This window comes from Pavona decussata, unplaced genomic scaffold (assembly GCF_977016875.1).
Source record: "Pavona decussata unplaced genomic scaffold, jaPavDecu1.1 SCAFFOLD_92, whole genome shotgun sequence".
Taxonomy (NCBI): Eukaryota; Metazoa; Cnidaria; class Anthozoa; order Scleractinia; family Agariciidae; genus Pavona; species Pavona decussata.
The window spans coordinates 2,965,152-2,982,912 of NW_028145509.1; the positions used below are offsets into that span (position 1 = coordinate 2,965,152).

The 17,761-nt window shown below is 41.3% G+C and overlaps 1 protein-coding gene and 1 long non-coding RNA gene across 10 annotated transcripts in view; one reads left to right on the plus strand and one right to left on the minus strand.

Annotated features, from left to right (window-relative positions):
- LOC146473879 (uncharacterized) overlaps nt 1-17,761 on the plus strand; it is a 170,469-nt gene that overhangs the window by 118,043 nt on the left and 34,665 nt on the right. The window lies entirely within an intron of this gene.
- Nucleotides 1-17,761, minus strand: part of LOC146473882 (uncharacterized) — a 195,543-nt gene that overhangs the window by 7,253 nt on the left and 170,529 nt on the right. For all 9 annotated transcript variants that reach the window (XM_085117833.1, XM_085117827.1, XM_085117829.1 and 6 more), the window contains 9 exons: nt 14,615-14,722; nt 8,385-8,513; nt 7,894-8,134; nt 6,001-6,116; nt 5,168-5,276; nt 3,752-3,947; nt 3,052-3,115; nt 1,339-1,413; nt 369-624 (listed from right to left, as the gene is read on the minus strand). In XM_085117833.1, coding sequence (XP_084973959.1) covers nt 369-624; nt 1,339-1,413; nt 3,052-3,115; nt 3,752-3,947; nt 5,168-5,276; nt 6,001-6,116; nt 7,894-8,134; nt 8,385-8,513; nt 14,615-14,722 — 1,294 coding nt within the window. The remainder of the gene's footprint in view (nt 1-368; nt 625-1,338; nt 1,414-3,051; nt 3,116-3,751; nt 3,948-5,167; nt 5,277-6,000; nt 6,117-7,893; nt 8,135-8,384; nt 8,514-14,614; nt 14,723-17,761) is intronic.

The window sequence follows — 17,761 nt, forward strand, 5'->3', positions numbered from 1 at the left end:
CAACTTAATACCAGCTAATACAGCCTATACCTTGGAGTTGGAATGCTGCAATATTCCAAAGTGATCCCCTTCGAAAATTTGCCTCCATTTCCCGCGTAATTTTGTGGGCGAGGGTTATGACGGACGTTTTCAAATCTGGTGCTAAAATGGGTTTGCTCCCAGTCCCCCACCAGCCCCTCCCCCAATACCGTGGCTCCTTCCTTTAAAGTAACTAAAAGGAGGGAGCCACCAGAAGGTGACAGATACCCTCCCCATACAAGCAAGCACCAACAGCAATGAAGGTTGCTACACTAAGACTTTATGAATGTTGCATTGTCGGAAGAAAGACCACGTTAACCGAAATTAAACAAGCAAAAGAAATTACACACCCGTCTCTTCAGTATTGTCGGGAGGATTGTTCGCTGGGACTGATGGCTCCGCATCTCCTTCATGACTATTCACCTTCTCAATTCCAGCTACATCCTCCACATCAGAAGCTGTCGGCAAAACTTCCAGTTCTTCTGTTTGTTTGCCTCTTACATCAAGTTCAGCAAATTGCTGCTCTTTGGATACTTCGCTCTGTGTTGGAGTCTCTGCTACATTCACGTGAGGTACTTTGCGTTCATCCTGAATTTCCCCTTCCTCCTGGAAATAATTAATAATTGTCTAAACAGTCATTGTTCAAAGGAAACAATAGGGATAAAGCGCCATTGGGACGACTACGCATTGTTCCTCGAACTTTATATATTTTTTAAAGTCCGTATGGACTTAAATATTCAAAGTCCTATAACAGATTGTTATCTCGAGATTGTTATGCAGCTCGGAACGCTCCGATACCCGGAGCATAGGGCATAAAGTCGTTCCAGATATCGCTGCCATCGTATGTTTTCCTGTTTGAAAGTGAAAAGGAAAGCCCATCCAACAGATTTAGAGCCAGCGGAATACAAAAAAAAAAGAACAAAAACAAAAACAAGCGACAGAGAAACGTAATCAACATTTCCCGAGTTTTAGTTAAAACACTGCCGGCCACTTTGTGAGTGGACCGCTTTTCAATTGTGAGAGTATCGCTTCACGATCTTAGGCTCTGCTTCTATCCCCCTCCCCCCTCACCCGCTTATGTCACTATTTACTTGCAATGTTCACTTTTAAAGACAAAAGGTGACCGGCCTGTTGGGGTATCGAGGGTAAAGTCGCTGCCCTGTTAAACCGGCAGCAAACTAAAAAGCATGAAAGTTCTAGGGAAGCTCTCTTCCAGCTTTATAACATCACCTTCGAAAAAAAAACAGACTATTTACAATTCAAACAACTAGTAAAAGAATTACAGTATGAAGGAACACTACAGTTCTGCTGAATGCTTACATCACTTTGGCTTGATACACTTACGAGTTTTGTCACTTTCTTTCGTTTGCGCTCACGTTTTGTCTTAGGGGGATTCTGCAAATGAACAGAACCATTTGTTAGAGAAGAAACGGAGAGACGTGTGCATTTACAGGAACACCATTTAATGTAGACTGCACGCAGTCCCTTTCTGGATAGTCGAGAGGTCGCGCGAAATAGCCGAGTGCGAAAAAAAAACTAGAGCGAACAAGCGGAAGGGGGCTTGGGGAGAGGCGTTTATTTCTCCTCGCTCCAGTCTCGCTGCGCTATGAGCACACTATCTCGACTAACCAGAAAGGGACTGCTTGCAGTCTACATTTAATGCTGTCATTAGCCTTTATCATCCGATTTTTTTAAAATATATCTAACTAAGAGGTGACTTTTATTTTACTTTTTAAATCGCTCCAAAAACCAATTAGGAGAAAGGAAAACAGACAAGGGAGTTAGGTAGGGATATTTTTATTGAAAACTCGTTGGCATTTTTAAATTGAAGTAGAAATCGTTTTTCCCATACAAATCCTTATAATCTCGCCGTTACGCAATGGTCGCCGTGACGCTCAAATTACAACACTCACGCAAAGGTCACGGCCTATATCTCTCATAGAGCTTGGGGTACCTGTGGTAAGGATTTGAAAGCAGGGGGCGATTTACAGTCAACCCAGGTCACGCGTGAACGATATTTTTGAAATTTGAACGCAGTTTTGAAATTTACATGCCAGTTTTGAAAATCGTCAACGAGATTTCAGAGTTCCCGTATAAATTTCCCTAGCTTATTGACGGTATAAAGCTATGAATTTTTCTTTACATTGCAAAATTTAATATTTCAAGAATAACAATTGTTTCCCAAGTATTTTGAATCTTTTTTTCAGTTAATGCGTCTTTTCGGAACGATTTCCAGAGAAATGTCCAACATTCCATTCACACGTTGGACATTACAAAGAGAAATTCGAATGTTCATTTCATTCTTGGAAATACTGTTCACGCGTGACCTGGATTGCCTGTAATAAATGTTTTATAATTGTACCTAGCAAACAGCACCCAGGTAATTAGAAGTCCATGCATAAAATGATCTTAACAAACTTTTTAAGGGTACTTTTGATAAATATGAGTCATTTTCCACTGTGCCTACAAAAGCGTGTGTGAAGACAGCAGAGAATTAATGTTAGGCTGTTCCATAATGTACCAGCAAATGCTTTAAAATATCCGAATTCATCTTCATTTATAAAAACAAACCAACAAACAAACAAACAAACAAACAAACAAGAAAAAGAACCAAAAAAGAACAAACAGGAACAAAAACAAATCATAAAAGGACTTCATTAATTAACAAGTCTTCCAAAACAAAACTCAGTGCTTGATGTGGTAAAGAAGCTAGGAATAGCGCGTGGGAGTTAACGTGAAAAAAATTAAACTTATGAAATAATCTTCAAGCGAAAGTACTAACTCCTCTGTACACTATGTTTAATACTGCCGTGACTAGACCCTGCTTCCCCTCTGATCAAAGAACAAGACAATAAAAATTAACTTACCACTTAAAAACAACAAAGAATTTCACATGATCTTTCCTAGCTTCACCCTCTTTACAGTCTATGATCAGGTAGATCAATGAAGATCATAAATTCCTTCTTGATTAACCAGTTACCATTGAAAAAGTCTTTTAATTTTTGAACAAAATTAATGCAAACAGTGACTTACTCTTGACTGCTGGCGCAAATATTGAGGGAGGAACATATTTTCACCACCATCACCTTTCGGCATCCTGAATGAAAAAAAAAAATAATTGTATTAATTAATAGGCAAAAATAATTAAAACTATGAACGAAAAAACATGGTACCATAAGAAGCATAAACACTCCCTTTCCCATTATTCCCTGCTAGCAGAGGCCTCTTTTCCGTTGTATTCGCTGAACTAAAGGGCGCGAGGAAAAGAGACCTCTGCCCTGGGTCGAAACGGACTTTGATTCAACCCCCCTCCGTAGACGTGGTCGACACTTACAAAACGCATGCTCCCGTGACTTGAGCCAACTGTCTCTCACGCATTCGTTTACAGTTACTCCGCTGTCATTTAGTGAGCCCGCATAGTAACATGTCATTACGCGATGGTTCGGTCGCTAGGTTGCCTTGGCGCATTTTTAACACAGTCCGCTTCGACCAAGGGCAGAGGTCTCTTTTCCTCACGTGCATCACTTCAGCGAATACAACGGCAAAGAGGCTATTCAAGAATCACAACTCAATCCTCGATACTTGAAACTCACAATTCAAAAGAGACTGTCAACTTACTTTTAAACAGTACAGTGAATAGGTGGTTGCTAAATAGGGGTTAGAATGGTATTAGGATTAGCACTAGTTCTTGTGAAGAGGTGATCCCTTGAAATGCTTTTTCACGCTATCCTACCTGTTTTGTTGGTAGCCTGACTTTGAAGGGGTTCGTGCTTGGCCAAGGACACATTCCAAATCAGGCAAACCCTCTGGTTTTAACATGCACAATGGATTGCTCTGGAACTGTAACAGGAAGTCTCTCCCATACGTAAGCTTTCCTCCGTCTGGTCTTGACGGATCAGACACCCCGTCAAGTTCAGGAGGCCGTGATTCTGTTGAGTAGAAATAATAAAAAAACAAAAGATTTTCAATTAAACAACTCAAGGATTCTCCTTAATCTTCAGCATGTAGACAGCAGCTGAGATTCCTTATTCGAAATTACTTAAATTTAATAACATTTAATTTACACAGATCTCTTGTAAACAATCATCTTTTGTTGTGCCATATCAAGCATAAAGTGCTGCACCCGAGGAAAAATTTGGACAAATAGTATTACACATGTATATGGAATGACATGCATTTGCCAAATTTCACCTTGTGAACTCCCAGAAACTTATTGCAGACATTGCTTTGCATAAAGGATTTACCTGAAAACCACGCTCAGTAAATACCAATAAAATTGTCAATAAATATTGCTTCTGGAGCAATCACGAAAACTAATAATCTGACCTTTTTACACCAAACAGCACATGGTCATAAGAGAACTTAATGTACGCATTGAGTACTATACACATGTATTACATGTATGTGTATACGTATGTTGTCATACGCGTATAAATATGTGCATATACTCATTGTATGTGTCTTTGTTATTTATTGGCATACCTTTGCTTTATGCGGCATTGTGTTACACAGCAAAAGAAATGGTTAAGTAAAAGCAGCAACCCGTAAGCAGAAAATTCGCATAATATGAAAACATCAATGACCGCTATAATTGTACCTATTTAGAACCTCACTTCGTAAATTACTGGTGAACAACCGGCGTGTTAATTATTGCTGTCTGCATGCTATTCTTTTCTTCTTTGTACCTGCCTAGCTTAAAAAATCAGAATAAGGGGCACCATTCCCCCCCCCCCCCCCCCCTTTCCAAATGCATGCCAATGAAAGAAATCATTTTGTTCTGCATTTCTGGTGCTGGTGCGCTTCTGGCGCTTCTTCTCTTTCGAACAACTACTTTTATTTCCTGTTGAAAAGAAACTCGCGCTTCTCCATATCCAAGTTTTCTAAAAATTCCCTTACAAACTTGGGGATATTCAACAACCCAAAGTTCCTCAAAGATGTTAAAAGTTGCATTACGTTTTTGTACAGATAACTGGAAAGTGCCAATCTTGTGAGGTTGAAAGCTAAAAAAATCTGAAAGGTTGGCAGGTATGCAGGGAGAGGAGAAGGGAAGGGTGAGGGAGAGGGGTGACCTCAATTACATCTTAGCTTATGATCCCCTTTAAAAGGGCTGATGGTACAACTACCAAGCATTGCAGAAGCTTTTGACTACCTTCTTTATCCTCCCACGTCTTCTCCTCTGACTGGACTTCTTCAGTTACTTCTTCTGGTGGTGTCTTTGGCGTTTCGTCAGCTGCTGGTTCTTCACCGTCATCTTGCACCTGCACAAAAAAATAAATAAATAAATAAATAAATCAGGACTCAAAATTAACCTACAGGGTTCAAAACAACGTTTTCATCAAAGTATCAGAAATAGGGATATGAAAACCAGGGACTAATTTAATAAATATTTCACGCTCTTAGCACCCTTGTAACTACAAATGCATACAGAAATTGCTCTCACAAGCATTGTTAGAAAACTTAAATGAGGATTATTGAACTGTTTTTTTAACTCTTTATTGAGTTCTTTCTTGTGTTCAATGGCAAAAGCAAGGCCCAAGCTAGTACAATTACAAGCGTTAATTACAAGACTTATTGAATTGGCTCCAGAAGAGTAATTCTGAGGAATCCTAGTAATTTTTCCACTAAGCCTACAAGAACCTGTGTGAAAACCGAAAGTCGATGCTGTACGTTCTGACATAAGCCAGCAAAGGCTTCAAAATACCTGTATTTCATGTTCATTTAAAACAAAAAAGAAACAACCAAACAAACAAACAGAAACAAAACCAAATAACAATAGGGCTCCAATCATTAACAAGTCTACCAGAAAAACTCGGTGCTTGATGTTGTAAAGAAGCTAAGGTCAGCACTGTTACCAGAACAGCGGGAACTACAAGTGTGCAAGAAAAATTAATTAAAACTGAGATGAAATGTTCTTGCAGGAAAGGTACTTGCTTCTCTGTTGCATTTAATCCATCACAATTTAGTAATTATTACAACCCTCACCTCTTCTTGGACAGGCTTTTCTGTGTACGCCTCCATCAGATCATTCCGTTTCTCCGACGAACGCTTCTCCATCTCCTTGAGACGTTGCTTCTGTTTTTCCTTGTTCATGTCTTTGACTAAAATCGTGTTCAGACATGTTAATCATTTTTTTAAAAATGGAAGGTAGAAGGCAAAAGGCCGAGAAAGACTGGACAAGGAAATCCTTGTTGCTGTTGTTTTTCTTTTTTTATAATTTAATACTTATTAACAGCTAAACACACTGAACATTACATAAATTAAGGGAATCCTTCAGTTGTCGGTAATTAAGGACCAGATCAATCACAATAACAAACAATAAAATGAAAACAGAAAAAAAAAAATCGAAAACTAAGGTGGCTCCGAACTCCACCCTTCATTTTCTAAACTCTGCTAAATGTTGCCTCTTATTATGCTGATCAGAAATTCATAACAAAAATGGTGATCACCAAGCTCGACGTTTAGTTATTATCACTTAAAAATCAAATTAGGGCTGTTTGTAACAGAAAATATTGTTGCTTTGGTAACCTGTTGAGTGCAAAGAATGGCCATTAAATCGTTGGCTAGACCCTTGAAAAGAACCACACTGAAACTGAAGTTAACGGCATTTGAAAAACAATGAGAAGTGGAACAATACGATCTATTCTGGGATAAACTTTTCCTCACATTGTACTGATTTATATGCAGCAACTCTTAAAAGAAATAAACTCGCATGTGCTATGCAATGACAATTGAAACTTACAGCTCCGTCATTTCTAAGCGTGGCCACCTCCACGCCTACGACATTCGTTGGGCACTTGTTATTTCCGCTTCGGACTTTTAAAAATGCCCCATGGTTAGGACACCCAATATGGCGTAAAACCCCCTAAACGGATCACGGCTAGAATTACGTTTTCTTCCAAATGAGTAAAAAGTCCTCATTCCAAGCAGGAATAAATGACCGAATCGGTATTAAACAAAAACAGAGCTCGTAATATTACACCACATCGTCATTTTGAATATCGCTCTAAAATACCTATTACCATGAAACGACCTGCATTCTCCTTCTAACTACAAACAAAAAAATATTTCCTTGATTTTCTTTCACTGGTAACCCAGAGAGTACACTTGCTGCAAGTCCACCTTTGACGCTACGATGTTTTAGATTGATGCTCAGTCAAGTTTAACCCATCGTTTTTCTCAATGAAGAAAATATTTAACATGGAAATAAAAGGTTGTTTTCAAATCTTCATCGTAATTATTTTTAACAGAGTAACAATTGTGCCTAAGACGGCACGGAAACGTTGAATACAAACTGCCAAGGGGCTGGTCATGTGCTACTACAATTAAAACTCTCTTCTTACAAGATTATGGGGTGTAGACGCAGCAGTCTTAAATTCCCCATTGTTAACAAAAAAAACACCAAATTTCGGGAAACCTCTGATGGCAAATGCCCCTCCGAGGGGATTAAGAAAATGTCAAATGCCCGACAAATGTCCTCTGGGGACAGTCCAGTAAAAATGATATTGAGAAAGAATTGCTAAAAAATATCGAATTTGTGTTGATGTTAAATTCAAATTTAAAGGTACATTTAAGTAATTCACAAAAGAAAATCAGTGGCAGAGTTTTTGACAAATGCTAGCTAATAAATTTAAACTGCAGAGTTCATAACTATTTGACGAGGAGTGGGAAAACGTGTTTTGAATTTTACGCCTTAAAGGACGTCACTTATTAGAAGGAGATCTTTATATGGGGGAAGGGGCGGAGCTTAGTAGAGTAAATATAGCATAATTAGAGCTTGAATTGCCTAATTCCAGAAGGAATCATGTGTAGCTAAATAATCTGAACATATATTAATCGCCCAATAGTTGTCATATTAACAGGGTCTACTGTACTCACCTCTTGATAGTTTCTTGTCTTGTTTAGCCATCTGTATCATAAGCTGTGTCTTTTTGGCCTGTTCAGCAGCAGCCTCTTTGCGAATCTGATTAATGGTTTTGGGATTGTTGTCCTCCTCGTAAGACACCCAGTCATTGTTCCGTAAATCCACAACTTTCTGCATCATTAATCTCACGCGAGACGATGTTATCCTTGCCTGGATTATTTTGTTGATCTGATTGAAGTATTGGTCAACTCTTGGCTGGAATTAACAAACATAAATTTAAATACTGATTAGAACAGCGAAGCTGGCTTGCAAAAAGACAAACTCCAGACAAGAGAAGGCAGATTTTACTGCCTAAGTGGCTCCTCGCTCTTGTTTAATTTTTCTTGGACTAAACCAAAAGGATTTGCAAGGAATTAATTAATTTATTAATTTTATTAATTACCCACCATAAAAACTGGCCTCAAATCATGGTTTGAATGTATGCTACTGCTCATTATGAACATACCTTGGCCTTCGGATGATCTAGATCTTTCCCAATAGTAACAAGTAGTAAACACAAGCATTCAAAAGACTCCTCGTCATTACTCTTCAGCAGCTTCACCACACAATCATGCATGATAATCTCTGTTAACATCTATATAAAACCACAGTAATTATGATTAACACCAATTTCATGGACTACCTTAATGTCCGTTCGGCGTTCCGCTCATACTAATTTACACAGTGCCAAACATGAGAATATATACTGTGAATACATAATGTTCCCGTCAAACCGCGCGTCAAGGCCCCTCCACGCCATCACCTCTCTCCCCCATTTGTGGATAAATGGCAAGGGTGCGTTAGTCTATGTGGTGCGCAATACAAAGAAAGAAACGAATAAATATTGTTATTCGCAAATAAAGTTTTTGTATCTAGTGTCCTTTGTAGACGTTATTTTCCTTCTGGGCCTGTCACGGGCCGCCTGTCTTTGTTCACGGTCACTATCACGGTCTGATCGGGAATGTTCCGCTCATCTTCGACTGTGTCGCCGTTTGTTTGCTCTGGGCTGCTCTTGTCCATGCTGAGGTTTGCGTATTCTATCCGTTGGCACCGCGTTTTCACCGCGGTCTGTTCTGGACTGCTCGGAACCTGCTCTATCAATAGCAACAGCGTCCGATTCTCTACACCCGTTCTTAAGCAGCTTCCAATCCGCGTAGTTCCTGGTACGAACCTTCACATCGTTCTTGACTGTGATCATACTTCCCTTGACACCAATAACCACCATTGGAGCCGGGTCATACAGAAGCGTTAAGCTGTGTTTCTGTTCTTGTTTGCAAAATACCGTATCCCCGACTTTGATTTTCGTCACAACTGTGTGTCTTCTTTTATCCGCGTACTACTTCATTTTCAGTTTCTACTTTTTGTCGAAATGGCGGATCACTGTGTCGTCCAGATGTTTAGGTTGTCGCTTGACCTCTGGGAATTTCACCCGTAGTTCCCTTCCGAACATGAGTTTGCTCGGGCTGACTCCGGTGGTTGCATGTTCAGTTGCTCTCTGTGCTCTGACCCCCCCTGCGCACTTCATCCCTCACCGGTTTGCCTTCCAATGAAGCAATCCGTGCAGTCTTCTTTATTCTCTGCATAAATCTTTCTACGTCGCCGTTGGCTTCTGCCCACCCTGGCGTGACTTTCCGGTGCTTGTGAGTATTCTTCAAATTTATGGCTGTTGAAAGGTGGACCGTTATCCGATTTGATCTCCTTTGGCACTCCATATGTGTCAAACAGCCTCTTGAACACCGGGATGGTTGCCTTTTCGCTAGTGGATCCCACGAATTTGACCACTGGGTATCTGAAATATTGACAGTAGAATACGAGGGCGAGGTCTCCATTAGCCATAGGCCCGCAAAAATCCACACTGACCTTATCCCACGGTCCCTCAGGTAGCTCTGTCATTTTCAGTTGCTCGCGATATGTTTGGGGTGTGTTAGATTGGCAGGCGATGCAAGCGGATACAAACATGTCGCATTGGGAGTCCATTCCCGGAAACCATACATGTGCTCTCAGAAGCTGTTTTGTCCGTACAAGCCCTTGATGCCCCTCATGCGTTATCTCTAACATCCTCTGTCTAAGTTTTGCGGGTACGACAAAATTTGAAATTGTGTCTATCCAGCCTTGGTTGACACACTTCTTTAATTCATGTGGTGCCGGGTCTTCATCAGTAGCTTCCTTTACTTGGTCTCTGGTGACAGCTTTGGGCCTGTTGCACATCACAACGTAGTTTACATAGTGGCGCATCTCCTTAGTCGTTCTCATTTCGAATTTGCAACACTCGAGGGGTGACATAGGGTACCGTGAAGTGTAGTCAGATATGTTTTCCTTTCCCGGGCGGTGCTCGACCACGAAGTCATAGTCATAGTCCTTTGGACACGGATCGAGGTTGTGTGGGTGGGTTTGTTGAACACACTTTCAAGAGGTTTGTGTCTGTCACAATCCGAAAGGGTCTCCCGTACAGGAACAGATGAAATTTCTTGCAACAGAAATCACCGGCCAAAGCCTCTAACTCGATCTGGTTGTACCGTTTCTCCGGGTCTGTGAGGTTCTGACTAGTATACTGCAGGACTCGCCAACACTGCTCTCCTGGTTTTCTCTGCGTGAGGGTGGCGGCCAGTCCAACAGGGCGCCCATCGATGTGGGGCTCGTGTTCCGCCTGGGGATCAAAGTATGCTTGGACTGTGTCGCCACCAAGCATGTTCTTGAGTTCCTCGAATGCTTCGGAGTGTTCTTGCTTCCACTCGAATTTTCCTGTAACTAGTTCACCGAGTTTGCAGGCAGCCTTCTGATACCGGCTTCTGATATTCCATGAATCGTCAACTATATCTGACTGTGCAGAGGAATGAATTAAGTTCCGCTGCATTTCTAGGGCGTCCCGCCGACTTAATTGCTTTCACCTTGCACGGGTCTGGGGATACTCCATCTTTCGAGAACATCAAGCCGTAGTAAGCCACGCGATCTTTGTTAAATTCACATTTCGCTTTGTTGAATGTCACATTCTTTTCGCGACTTTTCTCGAGGAGCGCTTTCAGGTTTGCATCGTGTTCTATGGCGTCACGCCCATGTCGTCACGTATGTTAAAGACTCCATTTAGGTCGTGCGTCAATTCCTCCCTAATCGTCCCTTGAAATATCTCTGCTGCTGATCTTGTACCGTAGTTCAGCCTCTTATATCTGTACAAGCCAATTTGAGTCGAAAAGATCGTTACGTTCCTCGAGCTCAAACCAAGCTCAGTTGGTGGTATCCCGTGCTCATATCCAGGTGCGAAAACATCGTTGACCCGCTAAGTTCATTGATCACGCCGTCTATCGTGGGGTGTTGGGTGTGTCTGCAGGGTATTGCTTGATTTGCCACGCGCATATCCACGTTCAGGCGTATTTGGCTCTGATCCTTCTCGGGGGTAACAACAGGTGGTGACACCCATCCCGTTGGCTCGCTGACCTTTTCAATGATGTCTTGGTCAATGAGATGTTGTATTTCTTCTTCCATATTTTGACGTACGCTGAACGGTTGTCGGTGTGGTGGCTGTGTGACCGGCTTAAAGCCGGGGTCAACATTCAAATCGACCAGAATCCCCTCTAGCTTTCTATTCCTTAGTCACCGGTCCTTGAATTCCTCTAAGATTTCCTTTACATTGTTGGTTTCTTCAGATTGATTGCTTTCCTTTGCAATCGCATTGGTGACCTGAACCATTCCAAGGTCTCTTCGGCCTATGTAACTAAGCAACGGTGCGGTCTGGGTGTCTCCTTTTATTAGCTACCACGTGACCACTTTCCTTTTCGTCTTAGATTCCGTGTTTGCCCCTGCAGCAGCCCCGTACGGTTTTATTTGGCATCTTGATTTTCTGATCTTTACTCTTTTGTCTAGGCCGAATTTCTTGGACGTTCACTCATCCATAGCGTTGACCGTAGCACCGCTGTCAGGTAGTACCGTGACGCCAACGCAACTAATTAGCACTTTTTTAGGGGATTATTGTCCGACGGTCCCATGGGGTTTACCTCTTGCAGCATGCACGTGGACTCTTCGTCACTGCTGTCAGACGACATGTCAGATTTTTGCTCGCCTACTTGCTCTAGATCCCTTGTGGCCTTAACTTCTTGCTTGCTTTTACACCATTTCGCAAAATGGTTTCTTCTCCCGCATCGTGTACACTGCTTTCCAAAAGCCGGGCATTGTCTTGGTCCACCTTGGTGCGGCAAATATTTCCCGCAGTTAAAGCACGATTTTTCTCTACTTCTGTCCGCTGTGACTTTATCGACTTCTTGCTTGACGGTAACATCATTTGTCGCTTGACTCTCTACTTTCGTAGTGTGTTGGTCGGCGCTTTCAAGGCCTTTGGCGTATTATAGAGCTTCGATTTACGTTAGCTGGTCTTGTAACAACTTTCTCCTCACCCTCTTAGATTTACCGTTCTATATCTGGCCATTATTATCTGAGTATTTAACCAACCTACCGGGAAATCACAGTGCTCACCTTCTGCTGTGAGCTCAGAGACGAACGAATCCCATGTTTCGTCTTTGCCTTGTTTGATGCAGTGAAATTTGTGTATATTGAACAGCTGGTTTTGTGATTCTTTGAACTTGTTTAGTAGCGCGTTGATGGCTCCGTCCAGATCCGTTCTAATGTCAGCAAGCTGTTCAAATATATCGAGAGTGCTTTCACCTATCGAATCTAAGAATAATGACCATTGTTGTGCCTTGCCAGTGATGTTGTAGGCTTTCAAGTGGTTATCTTTGAATCGTTTGGCATATTTTACGAAGCGTGCGTAGCCGTTTCCAGGGTCTTTCCAAACATCGAATTCGGGAAATTGCTTGTATCCAATGTTGACGGCCATTCCACTTTTATCCTCGTCGCCAATTTAAGAGACGATAAAAACTTTCCTGGATGTAGGTACATCATGTCACACTCAGCTTAAGGGAGTGTGAACAGTCAACACAAGGGGGTCTATATATGTCTGTAGTCAAAACTTTTTATGTCACAATTTCAGGCAGCAAGAACATCCCAGTCAGACTTCCGTTGTACTACATCACTAGGATAACAAGGATTTGGTGACCGGCTAGGAACAACAACTTTTATTAACTAATACTTTAGTGTACTTTTTCTCATACAATACAGAAAGATTAACGCTCTTTTGTTTCACGAGAAGACATTATTCCCATATCTTTCGGAAACCATCACTTGAATTGATGTGCCATTCTTTTCTAACATTTTCTGATGCTGTCACAATTTCAAACAGGAGCTTTGTCATTTGTTTCCATTTCATTCCTTCACGCGGCTGTTTTTAGAGATGCGTCGCTTGTCTAAAAGGCCCTCAGCACTTAGCTAAGACAAAAAAAATATATTGGTGGGGAGAGATAATGCGGGGATGAAACTAGCAACTGGCTCCAAAAAATTTCAACACTTAAAAGCGATGGATGAAACCTCACTACAAAACCTACAAAACCAAGCGTGCTCGCCTTGAAAAGTTAAAATGCAATAGGCCACTCTCATGATGGCGTCATTTTACTACAACTACCACAATCCTTCTGGTTTTTGTTTTCTCATGCTAATTAGAGCTATTGTTCTTCGCTGTCCACTGGGATTACAAAATTTGAATTTGAAAAGGAAAACGAAATGAATTCTGGTAGTTGTAGTAAAATGACGGCATAGTGAAAATGTCCTATTAAACCTTTTTTGAAATTTATTTCCAGACTTACATTAAGTCTAATAGGCTGATTTTTTGGCATTTCTCTAGACATCACTTCACAATGACAAATCGGGCTCACCAGCCCATCCTGAAGTCCAACGGACACAGTGACTCAGTCAGATTTACGAGAGCTTTCCTGGTCGTTGATTACAGTCTTTACCTCATAAAACTCGATCGAACTGTCACCGGGGGTATTCTACGTACCCATCCGAAGTTGAAATCAGGTTGTTTACTTATTCCTGGTAAGATAAACTGGCGACATTCTAATTAAATACACAATTACTTACAAGAAAGCCCAGTTCTGATCGCAGGGGCGTAGCAGGGATTTTTCAAAGGGGGGGGGGGGGATGGTTGACACTGTGTCACACCAAGGGTATTTGCCAGATTGTCATGTCGACATCCACGCTGTGTTTTCCTAAAAGTGCACACCCTTTAATCAAAGCATTCGACCACTTTTAAATCGTTTTCATACAACTCTTGGATGACGTTCGGATTTTCATTTCTCACCCGCTCATAAAGGCTTGTCGACCAAATGTTTTAGCTAATTTGGTTTATAACGGTTCCTTTTACTAATAAGTTGAGTTCAAATGAATAAACAAAAAGAAGCAAAATTTTGGTTAATTTGGTTCATAAAGAGAGGGTTGTGCTAAACAGTGTACAACACTAGAAAAACTTGTGGCCCCCTATCTGACTAAATTAAAACTGTAAGGAAAGCTTAAACTTAAAGCTTAACACTCTTAACATGGCATAAAGTGTGTTGTGTAAGCCTGAACAGTCAGACAATAAGGAACAGTCACACAATAGTAGAAACGAGGCTCAGCACGAAGTCAAGCAAAACCATAAAAGTAGAAATATTATCAGTCACTATTGCTTGCTTTCACCCTTAGCTGCAGTTGCATTTTTGTCCAAAATCACAATGACAACAAACGAAGTTTTACAATGACCCGACGAACTGATACTCCCAGTCAGTACTGCACCTACAGCTTATGAATAAAGAAGTCCAATTTCACTTCACTAACCTTCAGTTTAAACAGTTCACCAATAAACCGAATGTTGCCCAAGGTTCTTCGCTTGGCTATGTGCTCCTCATCCAGCAGTTCTCTTTTCTTGACTTCAAGTTCCTCTTCCTACAGCCACGCAGGAACAAAATGTTTGGTTTGAAGTCAGAAAAAATATTAGTATGCTTGCCTTATAATTAATCCCCACTGATGATCTAGAGCATACTTAAATACTCAGCGTGACATTTTCAGATTATTGCAACTTGACATGGCAACTTCTTTAAGTATTTTATTATTAAGTATTCTAGCAAAGGCATGCCAGTTTTCTGTGCAAACAGAACTTCGTAAAAGTTTTCAGACCCAAACTGCTTTTTTTTTTAGTTTACTTCACACACATAAGAACATCATTTACAAACGAAAAACAGCGGATTTGGATAATATCGTAAACTGCCGCTTATAAGCCTCCCCGCTTATAAGCCCTCCCGGTTATAGGCCAATCTACCTGTAAACCAAAAAATACATTCCATTATGAGCCCCCCCCCCCCTCTGGTTTTGTGTTGTTAGTTTTAATTTTGTTCCAAATATTGACGTTTAAAAGGTTAATTAAAAACCAGTAAATGAAAAACGTATATCGATCAACACTGCTATAGCTCGTTTCGGAAGGGTTTTTTTTTTTATTTCTGTTGTAAGCCCCCTTACGAAGTCGAATAAGCGCAGGGCTTATAAGTGGCAGTTTACAGTATGGATGGTTCACAATATGTTCAGCTTGACTTTTAATCACTGAGGAAAACTGGGAGATCTAGCTTTAAATAGACCAAAGTGGACGTTTCATCGCCAAGAAGGCTTGAAGAATGACATTGTCAAGGAAGCTGTTCTTGCTAAAGACAAAAGATTTGAAAGAAATTGTAGAATTAAACAGGAGAAACCACCGGATGTACAAACTTCCAATTGTTCTAAATGAGGCAAAAAGTGTTTATAAAGAATTGGATTTTACAGACACAAGAGAAAATGTGATAAGCCTTGACGCTATATTTTACAATGAGGCTAAATGGAAGTTAAAACCAAGCCAATGCTGTGCTTTGCGTTGCACTGCTCTGCCTGTACTTCTTGCTCGCTTGGTCGTTTGTTTTTCGGGGTTTCTACGAGCATCCAGTTCTTTCGACAGCAGATTCCTTCGCTAGCTTTCTTTGACAAAAAGACAGACCGTTCCTGAAGTTGTCCCTTGTTTACAACCCGTAACACGCAAAACGTTCTTAACGCTTTGTGCAACACGATGGCTACCAATAAAGCTGTTAGCTCGTCTGCTGGATTGCCAACAGTTTCGATTCCAGCCACATCGAGTGCTGAATCAACTGTGGTGTCTGCTTTGCCGTTAACTGTGGAGACTTTAACCTCCTCGATTATCAACCCCATTCGCCCCTTAGTTGTTCAAGTTCCCATTTCACCCACTCCGGGCTCGCTCACGCCCGCCTTACACTTTGCAGTTGCCTGTATAAATTCCATCGGCTGTAGTTGAAGGTAGGACAATTGTTGTTTCTTAATTCTTTTGCTACCACTTTATCGATGTCCATAGTGGCCTCTGGTTCGGCTCTATCTTCTTGCCGTTATCCACGTGCTCGATTTCACCCTCGTTTGTGTTGCTGTCCTTAACACCAACCTTGACTTCTGGTGCCATTTCCATTATTCCTTCATATCAACAACTGTTTATCGTTGGCCCGGGTTTTTCTCCTTTTCCCTTCAAACTAGCGTCGCAGATCATTGCTGGAAATTTATCAACTTAGCGGAACTTCTCTCTGATCATTTGAAGGATAGAGAATCCGAGCCATAGCCTCTCTTCGACGGACGAATCGTCTTAACGTCTAACAAGCGACCGAATCACAGAATAGAGGACATTGTCGCTAGGTCTAAGGCCTTCTCCATTTTAACGTTGATCCTGGCCACCCACTTTTCGAACAGATGGCGCGAGTTAATTCTGTACAAGCTTTTGATTATCCTCACTTACCGACAATTCCAGGGGAGTGCATGATTGGCCAACGCTAGAGCATTTCGTGATAAAACAGCCGCGTCCAGCCTGAGAGCTTGGCCTAATATCAATTTTCAGCTTCTGACTTCATATTGTGGGCTCCAGCATTCGACGGTCTCTTACTAAAACAAGTGCTAGTTCATCTGCCATCGTCTGAAGGCATGGAACAAGGGTGCTGTGTGGCTCCTTCTACCGAAGACACTTCACTCACCACTGTTCTCTTTGTTCATCCAACCAACGGGCTTCGAATTGTTCAAAATACTACAGGTTTGAATGTGAATTTCACCGTGCTTTATGCTAAATTGGTCGATTTGTCATATTTCAAATAGCTTTGGCGAAATTTTCGAAAAAACGAGAAATTGTGCTTTAGTCATGTTTTAATATGTCCGCAGGAAAATTGATATTTATGAGTAATACTTACCTAAAATCTAAAATGAATAATGCTAATTTGCCGTGAAACAATATGCACCAGGACAATAGGGAATAAAAATTCCCGGATGTGAGTAAGTCATGCCAGGTGACCTTGCCTTCCTACCTCACTTTTGTTGTGATGCGAAGAAGCTTCCCTACTCAGGCTATGATGACCAGCGGAGAGGCGGAAACGTGCCGGGAGGCACGTGAGTGGGCCAGATCTTTTAGATTTTAGGTAAGTATACTTAGCCTAAAATCTAAAATGGAATGCAGAATATCATGCGAGGAGGTGGGATAGATACTGCCTGAGTACCTATTGCCGTCAGCACCCAGAAGAAAATGTGTTCCAGGCTGCAAGGCTTAAGCAAGGCTTGTCTCAGGTAACAGCGTTGATTCCATCCACTTGAAAATGGCCAGAAATGCCAAGGCTACTATGTCCAAAGAGGCACATCCACCAAAGCATGAAGTACATAAAACACTCGAGAAGGATAAAGAGGGCTTCACCCAGTGTAAATGAAAATAAAATAGAAATAGAATTCTACAGAAAACACGGTGCACTGAAGATCCAAAAACTTTATACAAACCCAGAAGACGTCTAGGGGCAAACAATATGTACAATTCCAAGAGCCTCAAAAGTCAGTGGGTCACTGTGGCCACAGTGGTTTGGGCCACTAAAGGAGGACCGAGGCGATAGATCTGTTAAAAAAAACTGACATATCACACAGGTAGAAACT